This window comes from Gasterosteus aculeatus, chromosome Y (genome assembly GCF_964276395.1).
Source record: "Gasterosteus aculeatus chromosome Y, fGasAcu3.hap1.1, whole genome shotgun sequence".
Taxonomy (NCBI): Eukaryota; Metazoa; Chordata; class Actinopteri; order Perciformes; family Gasterosteidae; genus Gasterosteus; species Gasterosteus aculeatus.
Genome location: NC_135709.1, coordinates 1,700,621 through 1,720,599, shown reverse-complemented (window position 1 = coordinate 1,720,599; position 19,979 = coordinate 1,700,621). Strand labels below are relative to the sequence as shown.

Sequence of the window (19,979 nt, the reverse complement as noted above, 5' to 3'; positions counted from 1 at the left end):
TGCGGTGCAATGCCGCATATTATATAATATATATATATATATATATATATATATATATATATGTGTAAGGGATTACCCAAGAAATATTACACAAATAAGATGAGCGTGGTGTTATTTAGGGTTATAATCAAGTTGTACCCTGCAAAACATTTAGATGACAGATTTAGATGTTAGTCGACGCTCAATGTTTGTATATCATACATTTAGTGATTGTTTTTTGCCAAATGTAAGTTTACAAGCCAAAGTTTGGAGTTTCAAATGTATCTAAAACATAAATACTCTTTGGATAAAGGCTGGAAGAATAGTAACAGCCTGCATTGCATGTGATATGTGTCCGTAGTTAGAGTTTGTGCCTTAAGAGTCCTGTTTTTTCTTTTTATATTATTCATGATATTGCGATTTTTTCGATTTTTATTTTGTATGCTATTATTTCTGCATATGCTTTGTATGTTCTGTAGTTGCAATTAGTAGTAGTATAAATGTATGTTGTTGTTTATTCACCGTTTCTGAAATTGTGCAAAAATATTGTGAAAAGTGCGATATTTGAATAAAAAATATCAAATTGAATATGTGTTTTTTTTTACTATGTCTGTGTTCACTTTACCGCCTTTCCGACCTAATCCTGTATATTTCCTCACTACTAACAAAGAATTGTCTTATTTTATATCTAATGGTTAAAAGAGGAGAGAGTGCACGTGACCTAAAAAGTGTGACGTCGCTGGGAAAAGATGGCGGCCTCCATCGGTGCAATGCCGCATCAGTAGCGCAGTAACGCGTCGTACGATATTCTGAAAAACCAACAGCCGGAAGGGTTTTTACGGTCCTGGCGGGAATGGCGGCCTTTTGCGGAGGAAGCGTGCCGAGCGCCGGCGCCTCGGAGCGGGTGGAGGAGAGCGAGGAGTGCGACTACCACCAGGAGATCGCCAGGTAGCGCTCATGCTAGCGCTGATGCTAGCCCCGAGCCTAGCATCCACTTCCGGCTCAGTGGCGCGTTCGATGTGTAGAATGAGCGCGCGCCGCCGGCAGCAAGGAAGACAACTTTATTTCTTTAGTGTTCTGGTCACGGTCGAGGGAATATCTGCACTATTCACGCGTGTGCACATTCCCCAGTGATGTGGGTTCTAATATACATGCGTATATATATATATATATATATATATATATATATATACACACACGTTACTTATTAGGGTGCATTTCATAACGGCGTGTACTGTATTCATCATATTAGTCACTTTTGCTTGTTAAACCACTAAAGCTACTGACCTTTAGGGCTCTGAAGGCGTTTAATTCCAATGCACCCTTTAATACAAAATAAAGAGTTTAGGTGTTTTATATTACGTGTTCATCCAGCAGTACCTGTGGCTAGCATTGATTTCTATAATAATAAAAAGAAATGATCAGCTGCCAGCGACTCGAAACCAAAACACCAATAGTAAACACACCTGAATGTGTTGTGCTGTTTGTCTTTCAGGTCCTGTTACGCAGATATGCTACATGACCATGACCGGGTGAGTCGGCCTCTGCTGGATGAATTCATGAAAATGTCTCTCATGACCCTCCTGTGTTTGCTGTTAAAACGAGACCTTTGCTTGACGGGACGCCGCCTTTACGTACTCTCATCGTCCTGGACCTGCCCGTGTCACAAAGCACCATCTACAAAGATGTAGATTCTCTCCAAAATGAGGCTTTTTAGGAGAAAACTCTTATGTTCATTGTTGGTATAAGACATGACCTAAAGATTCTGTGGTTAAACCGTCCGCACCCTCATTTATTTGCTAGTTGAAGCAAAGCAGGCATCATAATGGTCTCCGCTATGGCAATTAAGTCCAAGCATAGTTTAAAGCATATCAAGGCATTAACATCAATGACATCAATACTATTCTGATAATAGGCATGGAAGTATAACAAATAACCTTTCGTTAAATAAAATGTGATGCACAACCAAGTGCTGTGACCATTTGGGTGCCTCTGCTGCGCCCATGTTAGTGACTGATGGCAGGTGTCACTGTGTGTGGTACCTGCTGTCTTCACTTCATTCACAAGAATAAACGGCTAATTGATGATCTGCAGACTAGAAAACAGAAATACAGGAGTACGGCCCATTCACTATAGAGATATTTATACTCCCTACTGTAGATATTTATACTGTAGATATTCATACTGTAGATATTTATACTCCATACTGTAGATATTCATACTTCATACTGTAGATATTTATACTCCCTACTGTAGATATTCATACTGTAGATATTTATACTCCCTACTGTAGATATTCATACTGTAGATATTTATACTCCCTACTGTAGATATTCATACTGTAGATATTTATACTCCCTACTGTAGATATTTATACTGTAGATATTCATACTGTAGATATTTATACTCCATACTGTAGATATTCATACTTCATACTGTAGATATTTATACTCCCTACTGTAGATATTCATACTGTAGATATTTATACTCCCTACTGTAGATATTCATACTGTAGATATTTATACTCCCTACTGTAGATATTCATACTGTAGATATTTATACTCCCTACTGTAGATATTTATACTGTAGATATTTATACTCCCTACTGTAGATATTTATACTGTAGATATTCATACTGTAGATATTTATACTCCATACTGTAGATATTCATACTTCATACTGTAGATATTTATACTCCCTACTGTAGATATTCATACTTCATACTGTAGATATTCATACTTCATACTGTAGATATTTATACTCCTTAGTGTAGATATTTATACTCCCTACTGTAGATATTTATACTCCTTAGTGTAGATATTTATACCGTAGATATTTATACTCCTTAGTGTAGATATTTATACTCCATACTGTAGATATTCATACTGTAGATATTCATACTCCATACTGTAGATATTTATACTCCCTACTGTAGATATTCATACTGTAGATATTTATACTCCTTAGTGTAGATATTTATACTCCATACTGTAGATATTTATACTGTAGATATTTATACTCCATACTGTAGATATTTATACTGTAGATATTTATACTCCATACTGTAGATATTTATACTCCATACTGTAGATATTCATACTGTAGATATTTATACTCCTTAGTGTAGATATTTATACTGTAGATATTTATACTCCCTACTGTAGATATTCATACTGTAGATATTTATACTCCTTAGTGTAGATATTTATACTCTATACTGTTAATATTCATAATGTAGATATTTATACTCCATACTGTAGATATTTATACTCCTTAGTGTAGATATTCATACTGTAGATATATATACTCCTTACTGTAGATATTTATACTCCAGTCATTAATGTATTTCCTAGAACAAGAGAACCGAGGCAATGAGGCGCCACACACAGACTTTGCCTCCCTGTGCATTGAGGCAGCTGCTGTCCTTTGTGCCTCCAGAATAAGAAGTACTACGAGGGCATCCGGGCTGCCGTAGCCAGAGTAAAGGCTCGCGGTGAGCGGGTCGTCGTCCTGGACATCGGGACGGGAACGGGACTGCTGTCCATGATGGCCGTCACTGCCGGAGCCGACTTCTGCTACGCTGTGGAGGTACAGAGGCTGCGCTGGACCAGAGGAAAAAGATGACTGATGAGAAGAAGATTACGTGTATACGAAAACATTTTCTTGCGTGAGGTGGCATCATTTGCAGCTTCCCCGTCCTCCTCAGCGTCTCCTTCGTGTCGGCAGGTTTTCAAGCCCACGGCTGAGGCGGCGCGGCGCATCGTGCAAAAGAACGGCTTCGCCGAAAAGATCAAGATCATCAACAAACACTCCACGGACGTCACCGCGGGCGCAGGTTCACACAGCGCCGCTGCGCCACGGCGAGCGCCGGGCCGCCACGAGGAGCGCGACCAGACGTTTGATGCCGGTTGTGTTTTGTGTCTGTAACCCGAACGCAGATGGCGACATGCAGGAGAAGGCCAACGTTGTGATCACGGAGCTGTTCGATACCGAGCTGATAGGAGAAGGCGCGCTGCCCAGCTATGAACACGCCCACCGCAACCTCCTCCAGGTGTGCACGATACGCTATGCGCAGTACTTTAGGCTTCACACCGGTAGAGATGCTCTCCGGCATGCGGCTGAAGATCAGCGTCACATCGTGTGGTGTCCCCTCCGCCCCCCCCTGCAGGAGCCCTGCGAGGCCGTCCCCCACCGGGCCACCGTCTACGCCCAGCTGGTGGAGTCGCCGCTGCTGTGGAGCTGGGCTCAGCTGCGGCCGGTGGAGGTGGAGGGGGCCCGCCTGGCGGCCCCGCCCGCCGTGGGCCGCTGCGCCGGGGTCCATTCGGTGTGCGACATCCAGCTGAGCCAGGTGTCCCCTCACAGCTTCACCCCGCTCGGCCCGCTCTGCACCATGTTCAGGTACGGGAGGGACGCTCCTCCTCCTCCTCCACCTCTTCTTCTTCTTCTTTCAGCTTTGGTTTGCTCCCCCCCTCAGTGTGGACTTCAGTAAGCCCGTGAGCAGCGCGCCCCAGTCCCACACCTCCCGGTTCGTCGCTCGCTGTGGCGGTCGGGCCCAGGTGGTTCTGTCTTGGTGGGACCTGGACATGGACCCCGGTGGAAGCGTGGTGTGCTCCATGGCGCCCAGCTGGACTTACCCAGAGGCCCGGATGGCTCCGGTGAGTTCCAGTGCTGAGCGACGTCACACCCATCGAACGTTGAAATAAGGCTTCGCAGATCGATTACGAGGGAAGATTCAAGAGCCAATCATTTTTCAGTGGCGGGACCACTGGATGCAGAGTGTTTACTTCCTGCCCGCAGAGAGCGGAGTGGCGGAATCTGAGGAGCTGAGTCTGACCGTGCGCCGCGACGACTACAGCCTGTGGTACGGCCTGCGGCACCACAGGTACCCCGCCCGCCCGCCGCCCGCGGTCACATCACAAGGCAAAAACCACGGCGGCACTCACTCACTCCCTCTTTTGTCCCGCTGTGGTTCCGCTCCCGCAGCCAGCAGGCCGACGCCCCGCCCCCGCTGGCCGACGCCCCGCCCCCCCGGCCCTGCTGCACCTGCCAGGCCCACCTGGTTTGGACCAGGCCGCGTTTCGGCGAACTCAACGACCGGCGGCGCACGGAGAGCTACGTCAGCGCGCTGCGCAGCGTGAGTGGGAGGGGAGGGGAGGGGGGGGGGGGCGGTCGGTGCGAGGGTGCTGGTGTGATTCCCCCGCCCCCCCCGCTGTGTCCCCAACAGGTCCTGAAGGAGGACAGCGTCTGCCTCGGCGTCAGCGACGGAAGTCTGCTTCCTGTCTTCGCCCACATGATGGGAGCCAAGAAGGTAGCGGGCGCCGCCTTCCCCCACCCACCCCCACCCAAATAGAACACTGCGTCTCTGACTGCTTGCTCCTCTGCAGGTCTACGCTCTGGAAAACTCCCGCATGTCGAAACAGCTCATTGAGCAGGTAAACGAGCAGCGCAGCTTCGGGAGCAACAACAAAAACAACAACAACAACAACAGCAGCCGTGACGCGGCGCATTCTCATCTGCAGGTGCTGGAGGCCAACTCCATGGAAGGAGGCGTCGAGCTGGAGGTCCGGGCGGAGCAGCTGAGCAGCGGCGGCCTCGCAGGGAAGCAGGTACCCCTTTTTTTTTTTTGAAGGGCGAGCTGCTCTCGCGGCGCTACGGCGTACAAAGACATCGGCCACGCGTGGCGCCCTTAGCTCATGACGTGGGCGTCCCCCTCCCCCCCGCAGGTCTCCGTCCTGATGGGCGAACCCTACTTCAGCACCAGCCTGCTGCCCTGGCACTCCCTGACCTTCTGGTACCGTCGGACCGCCCTGGCGGGCCTGCTGCGGCCCGACGCCACCGTCCTGCCCCGCGCCGCCGCTCTCCACGTGGTGGCCGTGGAGTTCCAGGTGAGGGAGACGGGACGTTGTCGCGCATACGGACGCCTGACGTTTGCGTGTGTGTGTGTGTGTGTGACGCCGCGTGCGGCTTTGTCCTCGTGTCTTAAGGACTTGTGGAAGATCAGAGCGCCGTGTGGGACGTGCGAGGGCTTCGATGTCTCCGCTATGGATGAGATGGTCCAGGTGAATTTCATTTTCACACCTAGTACGATCTACAGGTAGAAGGAGAATACTAATAAAAAAAAGTCACACTGTAAAATAGATTTAAATATAACAAAATATTTCCCAAAAAAATCACAATAATATAAAACTGAAATATTTCCGCCTCATTTCACTTTAGTTTCACTCTTTCCTTCAGGGCGATGACATCATCAATTTGAGAACCTCAAAAGATGTTTGGAATCCTTAAATATGTTTAACATTTGTTGAGGATTGAAGGGCGTTGAAATTAAGTTTTAAATATTGTCGTCTATGAATTGCCGTCACAGATTTGAGCGCCACATTCAAACTTAAGACGCTTTATTTCTGCGATGTTGTTCATATAAAATAATAAAAACTTCCCCCTGCAGAGATCCTTGGATTTCCGTGAGTCCCGCGAGGCGGAGCCCCACCCGCTGTGGGAGTACCCGTGCCGCGCCGTGACCCGGTCGGCACAGGTCATGGCTTTTGACTTCACGCAACTCGTTCCCCAGCGGCCAATCAGCAGCCGGGGCTCGCTGCCCTTCGTGAGGTAGGCGGCGGCGCCGCGCAGCGAGCGAAGCACAGCCGGGTGGTTTTCCGATGTTTACAGCGGGGGTTCTGAACGTCTTCTGCAGGAAAGGCCGTTGCCATGGCGTCGCGTTGTGGATGGAATACCACCTCACCGCTGACATCACGGTCAGCGCGGGACTGATCGGGCCAGTCGGGGAGCAGGTATCGCGCCGCCGCCGCCCGTCTTTGCAGCCGCCGTTTGTTCTTTAGCCTTCACCTTGTCTGTGCCGCCCTCGCAGGGCGAGTGCCAGTGGAGCCGCCACAGGAAGCAGGGAGTGTACTTCCTCCGGTCGCCGTGGGAGACCTCGGGGGACGGCCGAGGCGCGGTGACCTACAGCGTCACCTTTGAACCCGCGCTGGGAGACGTCAAGATGGACTTCGGCGTGGCGTCGCCGTGACGCTGAAGGGACTGGTGCACATTTGACGCGAGGCGCTCTTGTTCCCGACTGGCGGCGGCGTTCGGACGTTAGCAAGTCGTGTCAAGTGCTTCCCAAAAGCGAGCGGATGAAAATGTTGTTCTGCTGACACGAGGACGTTTCACCTGCCGCTTGTTTGGCCACATTCACTTCAATAAACGTTGTGTTCAGGAAGAAGACTGGCTTTAATGTGTTCGATCGCAAAAGGCAACATGTACATAAGAAATCATTAAACGGGACAGTTATTGAAAACAATAAATAACGCCGCCGTCTCCAAACATCACACAAAGCGACGCTGCTGCAGAGGAAGTCGTGTCTCTGGACGGAGGAATGTGATATTCAACGCTGCGGCGTGTCAAGCTTCGGTCAGCGTCTTCTTGTCCAGCACGATCTTCTCGCCCGGCTTGAAGGCCGGCATCCCCGCGTACGGGCAGCTGGCACACCGGAACGCGTCGCCCAGGTAACACTGCCACAAGGACGCGCCATTGAAAAGCTTTGCTGGGTTAGAACTCGACAAACGTCAAGAGAATCTACTCACGCTTCCACAGGCGGACTTTGGTAGATCGGTCTTCGCTTTCCCTTTACTCTCCTGCTCCTCAGCGAGGCCACACGTGCTGCACAGACGAGGAGCACGTCGTCGTCATCTGTGCGTTTACATGCTTTCCTTCCTGCTCCCGTGTTTTGGTCCTATGCTTTAAACAACCGGGCTGAACTCACCAGTTCTTGCAGGCTTTCTTCTTGGCTGACCCTTCTCCACACGTGGGGGCTTTAAGAGAAGCCGGGTCCGGCTTCTTCAGGTCCTCCTCGTCCAGTAGAGCGTCGGAGTCCACGAGGTCCTGTGGTGCAGCGGGGACGAGTGACAGTCAGTAGTCATCAGAGGTATTCCCAAATAGTCCCATAGTCCACGAGATCCCACTAAATCGCACTCCCTGTGCAGGACATGTCTCCCTGTGCAGGACATGTCTCCCTGTGCAGGACATGTCTCGGAAAGTGCATTGAACGACTCACCACGTCGTCGTCGTCCATGTCGTTGGCTGACAGCGTCCACATTTTGGCCGCGTCGGGATCCAGAGCTGGTTTCTCTGCTGGGAAAAGGGGTTTTTGTGTGAACTGACCAAATCAAAGCGTGCTGCTCAGCGACGCATTTCGTTAAACAGACGAGAAACCGAGAACTAAAAGAACGTCCAAAGAAATGCATGCAGATGACGCGGATGTTCAAACACGTGCAGCTGCCAAAGCTAACAAATGCCTTGCAAAGGATCAAACGTGTTTAATCAGAGTCTAAATGGCAACAAGACAAAGGGTATTTTTTTCCAAAACCAATATTTTCAGTGTCAAGAATTGACACTGAAATTCTCGTCAAAGGATTGAAATTATTATTGATGTTTAATATCTAGGAAAAAAAAGGTTCAAACCATAAAGTACATCTTCGGCTAATTTCAGTTTCAATTTGTGTTGCGTGTTCTTTTCAGTGCTTCCACCTTTGTATCAAGTCACCCTGTAACTACAGATGCAAATGAGCTAAAGCTAGAATCCGGTACGGTGCATCGAACGGGGGACATTTATGTTTGTAATGGACACAGTCCATTTGACGTGAACTAAACATTTGTTCAAAAGCTGGTGTGTCTATTCATGTGACCGTCATCCAATCGTGTGAGATTTGAAAAGGTCTAACGGTGGTTTTGGACCATAATGAGACACGTTACAGTTTAGACGGGTCTGACCCATCGGACTCCTTCAGCTTAACGTGTGGACAAAAAACAAGAAAACAAACAAACTTGAACCTACCTGGCTTCTTCCTGAACGAGAGTTTAATCTGGCTGGAGGATCCCACCTCGAAGGCCGGCTTGGAGGCCGACACGCGGACTTTAGACAGAGTGTTGCCTTGGTAACCAGTGGCTGTCCTGAGGGAGCTCAACGCCTCTGCACTCAGTTCTGCTTTACTGACCTGGATGATGGGGGGGGGGGGGGCAAACAGGAGAGAGGGTCGACGGGTCAAAAGGGAGACATTCTGCCGTGTGGGGTGTCACCGGTGCAGATGTTTCCGTTCCAGGTCTTCTGCGTAGCCCACCTCCGTCACCGACATGAAGCCGGACAGCTTCAGAGCAGACACCAGCTTCTCCACAGTCCTCACGCTCCGCGCCTCAGCTCCTGCCCCACAGGAGGAAAGCAGTCAAACGCGCTGGGACACCCCGAGGAGAACGACTCCCGGCCCAGGTGGATTCATAGCATGTTTTTCTATTGCATTTCGCAATATAGTGGCATCAGGATCCCCCCCCCCCTTAAAGTTCCAATAAAATACAGCGTACATCCTCCCGTTGTCCGGCCCAATGCTCAGCCTATAAACGTTCGGTTCACCTGTGACCGCTTCATCCAGGACCAGCTTCCCACCAGGTTTGAGCACTCGGGCCATTTCAGCCAGCGTCTCGGCGCTGTGGGCGGAGGAGCTGTCAGCCAGGAGGCCAGACAGCACCCAGTCAAAGGTGGAGGCCGGGTGGGATGCTGTGTGTGGTGGGGGGGGAAGGGGAAAGCAGAGGATCGTTTCACTGCACGTGGGGCGATCACACGTGGTTCACCGAGCGCGGGTCACTCACAGAGCAGCAGCCGCTCCATGTTCTCCACCGACACGCGGCAGCCAGCGGCTCCCACTTCCTCCGCGTGCTGCTCGAGGGCCGCGGGGGCCGACGGCTGCGCCCACACCAACAGCACCTCGTCTCCGGCCCGGACGCCCAGCTCCGCCATGTCTCCGCGCGGCAGGGGACAGCGGGTCCGCTACCTGGACGTGACGCGACGCAACGCAGTCAAAACAAACGCGGCGCCACGGCAACGTTTCGTCATCGCGGCCCTACGTCATAACGCGAACAACAAGGTCGACAATGTGGAAGAGCGGCGTTACGTGAAAAGGAACCGGTGGAACGGTTCCTTAAGCGCTCTTCTTCTCTTACTTCCATAATGTGAGCGGTTCACGAGGCTAACCGACAGTTAGCCTGTTAGCTTGTTGATCGGCAGGTGAACAGAAACGCGTCGTCGCGCGTCGCACATGCTGGTTATTGAGTTCACGAGGTTTTTAAGCTTTATAATGTACTCACGCCTTTTGTCTTTGTACTTACGCGTGTCTTGTGGTTGAATACCTGAAACAAACGACAACGTCAATCGGATGTTCTCGAACTTACCTAATGTTGACTAAGGGTTTATAGGCTTCCGGTCAGATTTTTCAAAATACAATCGTTGTTGTAATGTTTGGCTTTAACAGGTCAAACGTAGAAGGCTGTTCATCGTGGACATCTTTTAAAACAATTCCAATTATAGTCTAAAACATTTCTTTTTTTTATTGTTGCTTTCATTCTTTTATGCGCCCAGAAAGCAATGAGCGTGCGTTTTACTTTGAAGGCGACTCGCTGGCCGTGGCCCGTCGCTTTGCCGTTTGCTGCTTCGCCGAGTCGCGCTTAAGTGACGCGGCTGCGCCCAGAAGAGAAAAACAACGCGCAGCGCAGCGGAACATGGCAGCGCTGCTCCGAGGCCTCCGTGCTGGAAGGGCACTCCGGGGGCTGGCCAGAGGTGAGGCTGGACCGGCTGGTCGTCGTCGTGTCGGCTTAATAAATACTGCTGGGGAAGTGATTCGTGTGCATTAATAGATCTCTCAGTTGTGCGTTGCTTAAAACGAGTCAGCCGTCCGCCCCAAAGTCACTTGTGACGCGCGGCGGGGACGAAGGGCAGCAGTCTGTCGGCTGTGGCTTTGGAAGTAGAACATCTGGAGGATTGTGTGGGGGCCTGAATATTGAAGACAAATGCGCTGCTGCTGAGTGAAATCTGCAAGCCGCCAAAATCTGCTTCCCATAAACAAAACAAATCTTTTTCGAAAGTTGTTGCTGGCACTGAGATACGTTGTGAAATAATACTAATAATAATATGCTCTAATTCATCCTGGTGCATTTATAGGATTTGATAGGCAATACTTGAAGGTAGTAAGTGTTGCAGGCATGATGGATTCTTTTTGCTCCAGCAAGAGAAAAGCTGATGATTACAGAGGAGATTGACTTAAAGTGCAACTATTTCCCAAGTCCCAATGTTACTTGAAAGAAAGAGCAAAGTTGCAATATTTGGCCATGAATGTAGCATATGAATGGGACATATTCATCTCCCAACTCCCAAATCCTCTGGAGCTGATGACTACATCTCCACCCACAGCGGTCGCTGCACCAACGGCACCGAACCCGCAGAGCGGCAGCCTGAGCCGAGGCTTCCACCGCGCGGCTCTGAGGCTTCAGGATGAATCTAAATCTGACAAACCGCCTTCCTCCTCCTCCTCGTCCTCCACCACCTACCACGAGCACGGCCACCGCGCCGATGAGGACCCAGCGGGGGCCCCGCGGGACGCCGCCGGGGAGGCCTCCAGGCCAAACACCAGGTCGGTCCGCTGACAACATCGACAACGTGGAATTGGAAATGAAAATGTTCTGTTGCGTCGGTAGACGTAAGATTGCGGCGTGCAGGTTTTGATTCATTTTATTGTAGTACATAAAACGCATATAATCATAAATATTGTTGCATGAGTAACTTATAGAAAATATGTCCGGGCTGATTTAAGAATGAGGAGACTCGCACAACTTAAAAATATATTTAAGGGTTTTTCATTTTTATGTCTGCTTTGCAGACACTTTCTTGAAATAGGATGGAAATATTTTGGCTTTTCTATACAGGAAGATATCTCAAAATTAGCTGAGAACCCCCTTTTTTTATTCCCTACATCTCCCTAGGAATTCGCTTCTTAGCTGTCTTATTTATAGTGTTACAAAATACCTAATCAGACTTCTTTTTCTTTCACTAAAATGGATGTTATTTAAAATGTTGTGTCCTAGCTGGTGCAATCATAACGTGATATTGTTCAAGAGTTCACTGTTGCGTCTCCGTGAAGCTACCAGGACCAGGCCGGGGACCAGGGGGAGGAATACGAAACCGAGGAGCAGCTTCAGGCCCGAGTCCTGACCGCCGCGCTGGAGTTCGTGCCGCTGCACGGCTGGTCTCTGGACGCCGTGGCCGCCGCCGCTGAGGTGAGCTCGCGGCGCTGGCTCACACGTAGGGACGCTGCAGGGATTTTATCGGACCCCCGAAGACGAGGCAGTGCGAGTGACACGCGTGCACAACTTAAATAATACCAGTCCTCCCAGTTATCTAATATATAACAACTGGTGGCTGCAGCATACGGCACATGACGCAACCCAGAAGGCATTCATCATGTTATTTTATTCAAGCTTTGAAGGGGACAAAAGTCAAGTAACTGGTGTCATTTTTCATTTATTAATAATCATGTTGGCAACTATTTATCATTAATAAAAGATTATTCTTTTTATTTGGGATCCAATCAAAGAGGATGAAGGTTCCTTCTCATAAAACAGACGGATGTCTTGATAATAGAAATTCAATTTGTACCATGGATGTTTCGATTTGATATTAATTTAATATACAGAAATAAGCGTTTTGAGTTTTCCCACTGACCAGAAACACAGATTATAACCGTATAAAAGAAAATGCAGAAAATCACATCACATAAAAAGTACACATCGATTTGCACAATCGGCAGCGGATGAAATGCGTATTTCCTCCCACTGTAACTATTTGGTTGTGTCTGTGTGTGTGTGTGTCAAGACGCTGGGCCTGTCCTCCGCCTCCACCGGAATGTTCCACAACGGAGCTGGAGACCTCGTCCTCCACTTTGTCGCCCAGTGCAACGCTCAGCTGACGGAGACGCTGGCCGAGCAACACAACCGGGTCCAGCTGGGCCAAGCCGAGTCAGTACACGGACGGTGGCGGAGAACTATTGCGTTCACTGTGAAGCCTTTGGCTAAGACTGCTGTGTTACAGGCCGAAGAAGACCGCTGACTTTCTGAGAGATGCTGTAGAGACCAGACTGAGGATGCACATCCCATACATTGAATCCTGGCCACAGGTAGACAACGTGTGTGTAATATATATATATATATATATATATATATATTTCCTTTTTGACTTTGCTCCCATGTTCTCAGGCAATGAGCATCCTGCTGCTCCCTCACAACATCCCAGAGAGCCTGAAGCACCTCTCCACCCTGGTGGACGACATGTGGTACTACGCCGGGGACCGCTCCACGGACGTGAGTGGATCCCGTCGACGCGCGTCTCCTTTTCGTACTTCATCCGGTGTGTTTGTGTAATGTGATAAGCGTGTCACGGAGGCCGCGTTGAGGCCCTTCTCAGAAACCGCACGTGGGACCTTTTCTGTTGCAGATGAACTGGTACACCAAGCGGGCGGCGCTGACGGGCATCTACAACACCACCGAGCTGGTGATGCTGCAGGACTCCTCGCCGGACTTCCTGGACACCTGGAACTTCCTGGACAACCGCATTCAGGACGTCGTCAAGATGGGCGCCGCCGCCAAGCAGGTGGCCGGTTAAATAGCATAAAGCGGCATAAAGCAAGAAATCCGTCGTATGTTCCTCAGCCATAAGTCACTTTCACTTTATTCTGTAGGCGCAGGCGACCGGTGAAACAGTGGTGCAGGGGCTGATGGGAGCTGCTGTTACAGTAAGTGTTTGCCTCCTGCTCATCCGTCATATCAGAACCCCTACGGCTGAATTAGCACAAGAGTCTCCTCCCCATTGTGGATGTACGCACACAGTATAGTCTACGCTCTTATTTTGATATTTCCCTTTTAGCAGTTAAATCACACATTCAAAGTTATACATTTGGTGCATTTTGATGCAGAGGGTTGACTGTTTGGATGGTTTGAACAGTACATGAAGCCAATTTAAATGTATGGATAGAAACATAGCGGATGTTTGTCTTGTGTTTTGCAGCTGAAAAACCTCACAGGACTGAACCAGAGACGATGATGGAAAACAACGCTCCCTCGCGCTGATCACTACCGCCTGGCCAAAGCGCAACTTTCTTTTTGCTCCTATTTTGGATAACCTGATAGCATTGGGTTATGGATTGTGTTGAGCAAGAGGAAGCTATTTTTTCATAGTGAGAAGACTCATGTCTTGTCTTACTGTCCTAAGATTTCTGTTTTTTTCCCCTTTGGACATAGTGATGTCATTTCTTTTGTTGGATCAAAACACAATAAAGTCAAAATTATAAAACGCGTTGTTACTAGGATGTTCTATATTTCTCTACACACATATAAAATACCAATTAAATTGTCCCCATAGCTAACGGACACTCCAGAAAAAGAACTGCGCGCTTTTACTTTGAAAAATATCTTCCAGCCTAATGTGACCCGGATACTAAATAAGGACCCGCCTCAATTTATCATTGTGACCAATCAGCATTCGTATTTACATCTCCTGGCCAATCGGCGTGTAGCGAAAATTGTTCCGGAAAGGCCTTCAACTGAAAGCAGCGGTGTCCCATTTATGAACGATTTCATCACGTTAATCGGTTAATTTCCCTCCGATAATGCCGTATGCGAACCAGCCGACGGTGAAAATAACGGAATTGACCGACGAGAATGTCAAATTCGTCATTGAGAACACCGACCTGGCGTAAGTAGTCACTCATTTGTCCGCTCGAGAGAGCGTGTGCCGAGCAGAGCAGCCATTGCTCCCCCTCCTCCTCAGAGCCAACGCTGCGTGTCCACAGCTGCTTAACACGCAGAGGGTTTTAATACTAAATACCTTACAGTATTTTTAGTATTAAAACACAGGAGGAGCTGACATTCTCTGGGTTACGCTGTTTCTTAAATTAAACGCGCCCTTTTGTTTTTTTTTTCGGCAGTCGTACACGTCCCAGTCAACCTAACATGATGGATCCCGTGTCCTTTTTACTACTTCACGTCTGTCAAACGTTCCTCTTTTCTCCCCGTTCAGGGTCGCGAACTCCATCCGCCGCGTGTTCATGTCAGAAGTCGCCACCATAGGTGAAGTGAACTGTCCTCTCGGCGGTTTCCTCTGCGCCCAAACATGTGTGTGAATCGTTGTCCGCACTGAGACGCAACGTGTGTGTGTTTTTTTTTTTTTTTTTTGCAGCGATCGACTGGATCCAGATCGACGCGAACTCTTCGGTGCTGCACGACGAGTTCATCGCGCACCGAGTCGGTGTGTACCGGAGGATGCTGCTGCTGGGCCGGAGTCATTGTGCACGCATCGCTGTCGTGTTTCCACTGTGCTGTTAAAAGAAGCCGTCCGATGTGTGTTTTTTTTCTCTCTGTCGTCAGGCCTCATACCTCTCACGAGTGACGACATCGTGGACAAAATGCAGTATTCCAGGGTGCGTGTGCTGAATTTGGGAATCGACCCGAACTAAAAGTGGTTTGTGTCAGCGACCCTTGAATGCATCACCGGTATTTGGAGCCCACCGCTTTAAGACGTTGCGGTTGGAGGCCAGCAATCCCTGCATAAAGGGAGCCCGGACCTCGCCATCACACCGGGATGAGGGTAGCGCGCTCCTGCAACATCTGTTCACAAACCCCCCCCCCCCTCCTCCGCTCCCGCCCTGCAGGACTGCACCTGTGACGATTTCTGCCCGGAGTGCTCTGTGGAGTTGACGCTGGACGTCCGGTGTACCGAGGACCAGACGCGCCACGTCACCTCGCGCGACCTTCTGTCCAACAACCCGAGAGTGATCCCGGTGAGTCCTCTCGACCCGACCGCCCGAGAGGGTGAGCGGAGGAGCGAGCTGACCGCGTTTGTCTTTGGGCTTCCCAGGTGACGTCCAGGAGTCGGGACAGTGACCCCAACGACTACGTCGAACAGGACGGTGAGCTGATCGGGCTCATTTTCAAGTCCGGTCTGAATGCCGAACTTCTCTAAATGGGAGTTTGGATGAACCATTGCTCTTCTTCTAAGATTCTACTCAAACTAACTTCAGTGGGAACGTTATTGACGAGACCACACGGCCTGTGGTTTTCACACGTGCCTTCTTACACGTAGTCTCATCCGCTCTCTGCTGAACATTCTGGCATTAACTGAGCACCATTAGCCGCAATTTTCAAACGTTGACCCCCCCCCCCCCCCTTCTGTCCTCGTCCTCCTTGCGTCCTTTACCAAAACCCCGTAGACATCATACTGGTGAAGCTTCGTAAGGGCCAGGAGCTGCGGCTCAGGGCGTACGCCAAGAAGGGCTTCGGCAAGGAGCACGCCAAGTGGAACCCCACGGCGGGGGTGTCCTTCGAGTACGACCCGGACAACGCGCTGAGGCACACGGTCTTCCCGCGGCCCGAGGAGTGGTACGTTCTCGCTTCAATCGGGCCGGCGGCGTTGGCGGGTTTTTTTTTGTTGGAGCGATGAAGTGACATCTCTGGTTTCCAGGCCAAAGAGCGAATATTCCGAGATCGAGGAGGATGAGGTCCAGGCTCCCTACGACCCCAACGGGAAGCCGGAAAGGTGATATCTTACTTTCATTCTTCATTGTTTTGCGAGAGCAACGCGCCTCGAGCTTCGAGCGGCCCAACAGCTCTGCCGCGGCGTTTCCCCGCCTAGGTTCTATTACAACGTGGAGTCGTGCGGCTCGCTGCGACCGGAGACCATCGTCATGTCGGCGCTGGCCGTCCTCAAGAAGAAGCTGAGCGACCTGCAGACGCAGCTGAGCCACGAGATCCAGAGCGACGTGCTCACCATCAACTGAGGGCCACGGAGCCGGACCCGAGCACCACTCGGGGTTGTTAGTAGTGAACTTTATGCTTTTGTAATGATATTCTTCCTACGGCCTAACTTTTTTTTTTTTAATAAATTTGTCCTGAGGAACTTTTAATGGGTCATTTGTCTTTATTGCTATTTCTGCGTTTGTTTTTGGTGCAAATGCTCAAACATAAAAGGGCTCTGCATAAGTACATCAATAAAGTATTCATTAATCTAGATGTTCACTTTGTAGAGAAGAAGAACCTCCCAGATTTATCAATCTCGTGATCACGCACAAACTTTTCAAAGTAAAAGCCCTCATTCTGCTCTCGTCCTACACCTAAAGCCACCAGGTTCGTATCGCTCAGCCGTCGTGAGAGACATTATTACGCTGTGACATTCTCCCATTGCATGGGAGAGAAAGCCGAACTCCAGAGGCTCACATCACTCCAGTGAAGAGGAGGATTAGCTCTGGATTTGGGGGTGAACTGTCCCTTTAAGAAAACCACATGAGACGTAAATTCAATGAACCCATAATAAATATTATTTAGGATTAGCAGACTCTGACGTGATTAGAATACGGTTAGCTAACACACATGTATGATTAGTGATTAAAAAAAAGACTGTCTTCTCCATTTGCTCCTCTTCCTCGGCCGAAGAAGACGGCTTCCACGGCGGTCTCCCCCCCCACCCTGCCGCCGACCCGCCTGGTGAAGCAGAGCATCCCTGTGCTACAAAGGACTCAAGGACTACAAAGAGATGCGAGATGGCTACAAAGAGACAAGAAATGACTACAAAGACACGTGAAATGACTACAAAGACACGTGAAATCACTACAAAGAGACGTGAAATGACTACAAAGACACGTGAAATCACTACAAAGAGACGTGAAATGACTACAAAGACACGTGAAATCACTACAAAGAGACGTGAAATCACTACAAAGAGACGTGAAATGACTACAAAGACACGTGAAATCACTACAAAGAGACGTGAAATCACTACAAAGAGACGCGAGATGGCTACAAAGAGACATGAAATGACTACAAAGAGACGTGAGATGGCTACAAAGAGACGTGAAATCACTACAAAGAGACGCGAGATGGCTACAAAAAGACGTGAAATCACTACAAAGAGACGTGAGATGGCTACAAAGAGACGTGAAATCACTACAAAGAGACGTGAAATGACTACAAAGAGACGCGAGATGGCTACAAAGAGACATGAAATGACTACAAAGAGACGCGAGATGGCTACAAAGAGACGTGAAATCACTACAAAGAGACGTGAAATGACTACAAAGAGACGCGAGATGGCTACAAAGAGACATGAAATGACTACAAAGAGACGTGAAATCACTACAAAGAGACATGAGATGACAACAGTGTTCGCGTTGGGTATCGTGGTGTCGTGATGAGTCGTTTAGAAGAAGCACCTTATAGATGGAGTTTAGTTTGATGCTTTTGTTTCCTCATCGCTGGGGGGGGTTTGTTCTGTTGACCACCAGGTGGAGCGTTCTTCTCCCTCTGGTCCTACACTGGGGATGAAGCTGTATTCATACCAGGAAACCAATCGCTGGTACCGACAGGCCCAGTCAGCTCTTACAGGGACCTTTTTCATCCCCTGAAAAACCAGGAAATAAAAGAAAAATGATTAATTGCCATTTCGTGTCGGTACGAAAACATTCATTGTTCATATGAGAACATCGTACATGGTTACATGCTGCAAAAGTCTCTTTTATTGCTGTCAGGATTAAGAGAATTTTAAAAAAAAAGTCTTTCCAAGTCCATCTTTAAAAAGACAAATGATTTAGCAGGAGGACAAAGATGTATTTAGTAAAATGTGGCACAATGTGCTCGTTGCCATATCCCCATGACAACTAGGTATATTTATATGTATATGTATCAGTATACATCGATCTATGTATACATATATCAGTATACAGTGTGTGTGTATATTACTGCTCGGAATATTTGTTTTCTTGTTAATATTATTAAGGTTCTTATTATTAAGGTGCATATTTCACTGGCTCTGAATTGAAAATGGAAAAAGAGTAATTGTGTATCTATACGTGTATATGTACACACATGTGGGTGATAGTAAGCGCATACATTGGACATAAATGTACAGTTAAATGTATATTATATTGATTTAGTATTTTTTAATCAGGATTTTCTTTATCTTCCATAATTTACAAATTGTTTATATTTCTCAACTCATTTTGGGGAAATATTACAAAATGGTTTTGTCACTTTAAATAAACTATTACAGAAGCACTACCACCTCGTCGTGGGACTTCTCAGAAGTATACAGATATACGGAAGGTCTCATGGTTTTAAAACCCTCAGCTCGCTAATTCTGCTTCTATCATCTCCCAAGATGCATCTGTTTTTGTTTCCCTGAACCGAAAATCGCTGAGTTAATAGGAATGAATTTGTTCCTCTGGCACGTTTCTTCTGGCTCCTCCCCTTCGTCCTGAGCCACTCCTACCTGACCTTCTGCTCTGGTCACTTTCTGGGAGAACTGGAACGCTCCCTTTCAGAAATGGCGTCACAGGTGACGTTGCGGTGTTGACGCTTGGAGGACACGAACACCAAATCAATCGTGTCATTGTGTCTTCATCAATGTGTCTTTTATGAAGACGTGTGTACACTCGGCTGGTGGAGAACAATGTGCCCCCCACCACCAGCAGAGCTACTGGTCTTCCTGCTGTCAGCAAGGCAAGGCAATTTTATTTGTATAGCGCTTTTCATACACAAGGCAGACTCAAAGTGCTTCACATCATAACATTTCATACAATAAAGTGAAATAAAATGCAGGAATTAAAAGACAATTAAAAACAGCAAATGAAATTATAAATTAAAATCTTATTTAAATTGTTTAATTAAAGGCAGAGGTTAAAAGTGCAAAGTAGGTAAAGTTTAGCAGAAGGCGAAGCTGAACATAAAGTTTTCAGTCTTGTTTTAAACGTGTCAGAGTTTAAGTCTTAAATCTTCAGGAAGTTTATTCCAGCTGTTTGTTGCGTAGTAACTAAATAATGCTTTGCCATGATTTGTATTTACTCTGGGAATCACTAACAGATTGGTGTCAGAAGATCTTAGTGATCTTGAAGGCTTATGTAGTGGAAGCATATCAGTGATATACTTTGGCCCTAAACCATGTAGTGATTTATATGTGAGCAGCAGAACCTTCCTTTGCTCTTGTTACAAACATGATGTAACGGTACTATTTACAGTATATTTTTTATTTTATTATCGTTATTATCGTTATTAATATAAGACTGCTATTATGATATATATATATATATATATATATATATATATATATATATCATAATAGCAGTCTACTATAAATATCTACATTT

The 19,979-nt window shown here is 48.1% G+C and overlaps 4 protein-coding genes across 7 annotated transcripts; 3 read left to right on the top strand and 1 right to left on the bottom strand.

Annotated features, from left to right (window-relative positions):
• The first annotated feature begins 697 nt into the window (after positions 1 to 697).
• LOC144390757 (protein arginine N-methyltransferase 7-like) lies at positions 698 to 7,195 on the top strand. Of its 2 annotated transcripts, XM_078097096.1 has the most exons (17): positions 698 to 927; positions 1,475 to 1,511; positions 3,418 to 3,567; positions 3,706 to 3,814; positions 3,918 to 4,030; positions 4,148 to 4,377; positions 4,454 to 4,634; positions 4,734 to 4,861; positions 4,963 to 5,113; positions 5,204 to 5,287; positions 5,364 to 5,411; positions 5,499 to 5,585; positions 5,703 to 5,864; positions 5,964 to 6,038; positions 6,425 to 6,585; positions 6,671 to 6,767; positions 6,845 to 7,195. In XM_078097096.1, the coding sequence occupies exons 1-17, from the start codon at positions 833 to 835 to the stop codon at positions 7,001 to 7,003; spliced, it is 2,067 nt and encodes a 688-aa protein (XP_077953222.1). In that variant the 5' UTR covers positions 698 to 832; the 3' UTR covers positions 7,004 to 7,195. The 2 variants fall into 2 exon arrangements, with proteins under 2 accessions (XP_077953222.1, XP_077953221.1); XM_078097095.1 differs by having other exon boundaries at positions 3,918 to 4,377.
• LOC120809266 (anamorsin) lies at positions 7,188 to 10,228 on the bottom strand. 2 transcript variants are annotated; one of them, XM_040162948.2, is made up of 9 exons: positions 10,132 to 10,228; positions 9,616 to 9,797; positions 9,380 to 9,523; positions 9,093 to 9,172; positions 8,810 to 8,969; positions 8,030 to 8,103; positions 7,739 to 7,857; positions 7,560 to 7,635; positions 7,188 to 7,487 (listed from the first exon to the last, which is right to left on the bottom strand). In XM_040162948.2, exons 2-9 carry the CDS (start codon positions 9,761 to 9,763, stop codon positions 7,377 to 7,379), a joined length of 912 nt encoding a protein of 303 aa, XP_040018882.2. In that variant the 5' UTR covers positions 9,764 to 9,797; positions 10,132 to 10,228; the 3' UTR covers positions 7,188 to 7,376. The 2 variants fall into 2 exon arrangements, with proteins under 2 accessions (XP_040018882.2, XP_040018880.2); XM_040162946.2 differs by lacking the exon at positions 10,132 to 10,228 and having other exon boundaries at positions 8,030 to 8,106; positions 9,616 to 9,763.
• A 143-nt stretch (positions 10,229 to 10,371) lies between these two features.
• On the top strand, positions 10,372 to 14,140 carry LOC120809265 (ubiquinone biosynthesis protein COQ9-B, mitochondrial). Its single transcript, XM_040162945.2, has 9 exons — positions 10,372 to 10,579; positions 11,210 to 11,429; positions 11,937 to 12,072; positions 12,668 to 12,810; positions 12,884 to 12,968; positions 13,048 to 13,152; positions 13,286 to 13,441; positions 13,530 to 13,583; positions 13,856 to 14,140. The coding sequence occupies exons 1-9, from the start codon at positions 10,372 to 10,374 to the stop codon at positions 13,889 to 13,891; spliced, it is 1,143 nt and encodes a 380-aa protein (XP_040018879.2). The 3' UTR covers positions 13,892 to 14,140.
• Positions 14,141 to 14,321: 181 nt separating this feature from the next.
• On the top strand, positions 14,322 to 16,745 carry LOC144382922 (DNA-directed RNA polymerase II subunit RPB3). Of its 2 annotated transcripts, XM_078097161.1 has the most exons (9): positions 14,322 to 14,542; positions 14,867 to 14,916; positions 15,026 to 15,094; positions 15,214 to 15,266; positions 15,498 to 15,626; positions 15,704 to 15,755; positions 16,056 to 16,224; positions 16,307 to 16,381; positions 16,478 to 16,745. In XM_078097161.1, the coding sequence occupies exons 1-9, from the start codon at positions 14,457 to 14,459 to the stop codon at positions 16,620 to 16,622; spliced, it is 828 nt and encodes a 275-aa protein (XP_077953287.1). In that variant the 5' UTR covers positions 14,322 to 14,456; the 3' UTR covers positions 16,623 to 16,745. The 2 variants fall into 2 exon arrangements, with proteins under 2 accessions (XP_077953287.1, XP_040018884.1); XM_040162950.2 differs by lacking the exon at positions 14,867 to 14,916.
• The last annotated feature ends 3,234 nt before the right edge of the window (positions 16,746 to 19,979 follow it).

Bases quoted from the DNA above. Each gene is read 5' to 3' on its own strand.
- LOC120809265 (XM_040162945.2), top strand. From the start codon at position 10,372: ATGCGCCCAGAAAGCAATGAGCGTGCGTTTTACTTTGAAGGCGACTCG. The intron at 11,430-11,936 runs GTCGGTCCGCTG...GTCTCCGTGAAG, and splicing joins GCCTCCAGGCCAAACACCAG to CTACCAGGACCAGGCCGGGG. The intron at 13,442-13,529 runs GTGGCCGGTTAA...TTTATTCTGTAG, and splicing joins TGGGCGCCGCCGCCAAGCAG to GCGCAGGCGACCGGTGAAAC.
- LOC144390757 (XM_078097095.1), top strand. From the start codon at position 833: ATGGCGGCCTTTTGCGGAGGAAGCGTGCCGAGCGCCGGCGCCTCGGAG. The intron at 1,512-3,417 runs GTGAGTCGGCCT...TTGTGCCTCCAG, and splicing joins TGCTACATGACCATGACCGG to AATAAGAAGTACTACGAGGG. The intron at 6,586-6,670 runs GTAGGCGGCGGC...CGTCTTCTGCAG, and splicing joins GGCTCGCTGCCCTTCGTGAG to GAAAGGCCGTTGCCATGGCG.
- LOC144382922 (XM_078097161.1), top strand. From the start codon at position 14,457: ATGCCGTATGCGAACCAGCCGACGGTGAAAATAACGGAATTGACCGAC. The intron at 14,917-15,025 runs GTGAAGTGAACT...TTTTTTTTGCAG, and splicing joins GTCAGAAGTCGCCACCATAG to CGATCGACTGGATCCAGATC. The intron at 15,756-16,055 runs GTGAGCTGATCG...AAAACCCCGTAG, and splicing joins CGACTACGTCGAACAGGACG to ACATCATACTGGTGAAGCTT.
- LOC120809266 (XM_040162946.2), bottom strand. From the start codon at position 9,763: ATGGCGGAGCTGGGCGTCCGGGCCGGAGACGAGGTGCTGTTGGTGTGG. The intron at 9,173-9,379 runs GTGAACCGAACG...CCTGTGGGGCAG, and splicing joins CCTGGATGAAGCGGTCACAG to GAGCTGAGGCGCGGAGCGTG. The intron at 7,636-7,738 runs GTGAGTTCAGCC...TCGTCTGTGCAG, and splicing joins AAGAAAGCCTGCAAGAACTG to CACGTGTGGCCTCGCTGAGG.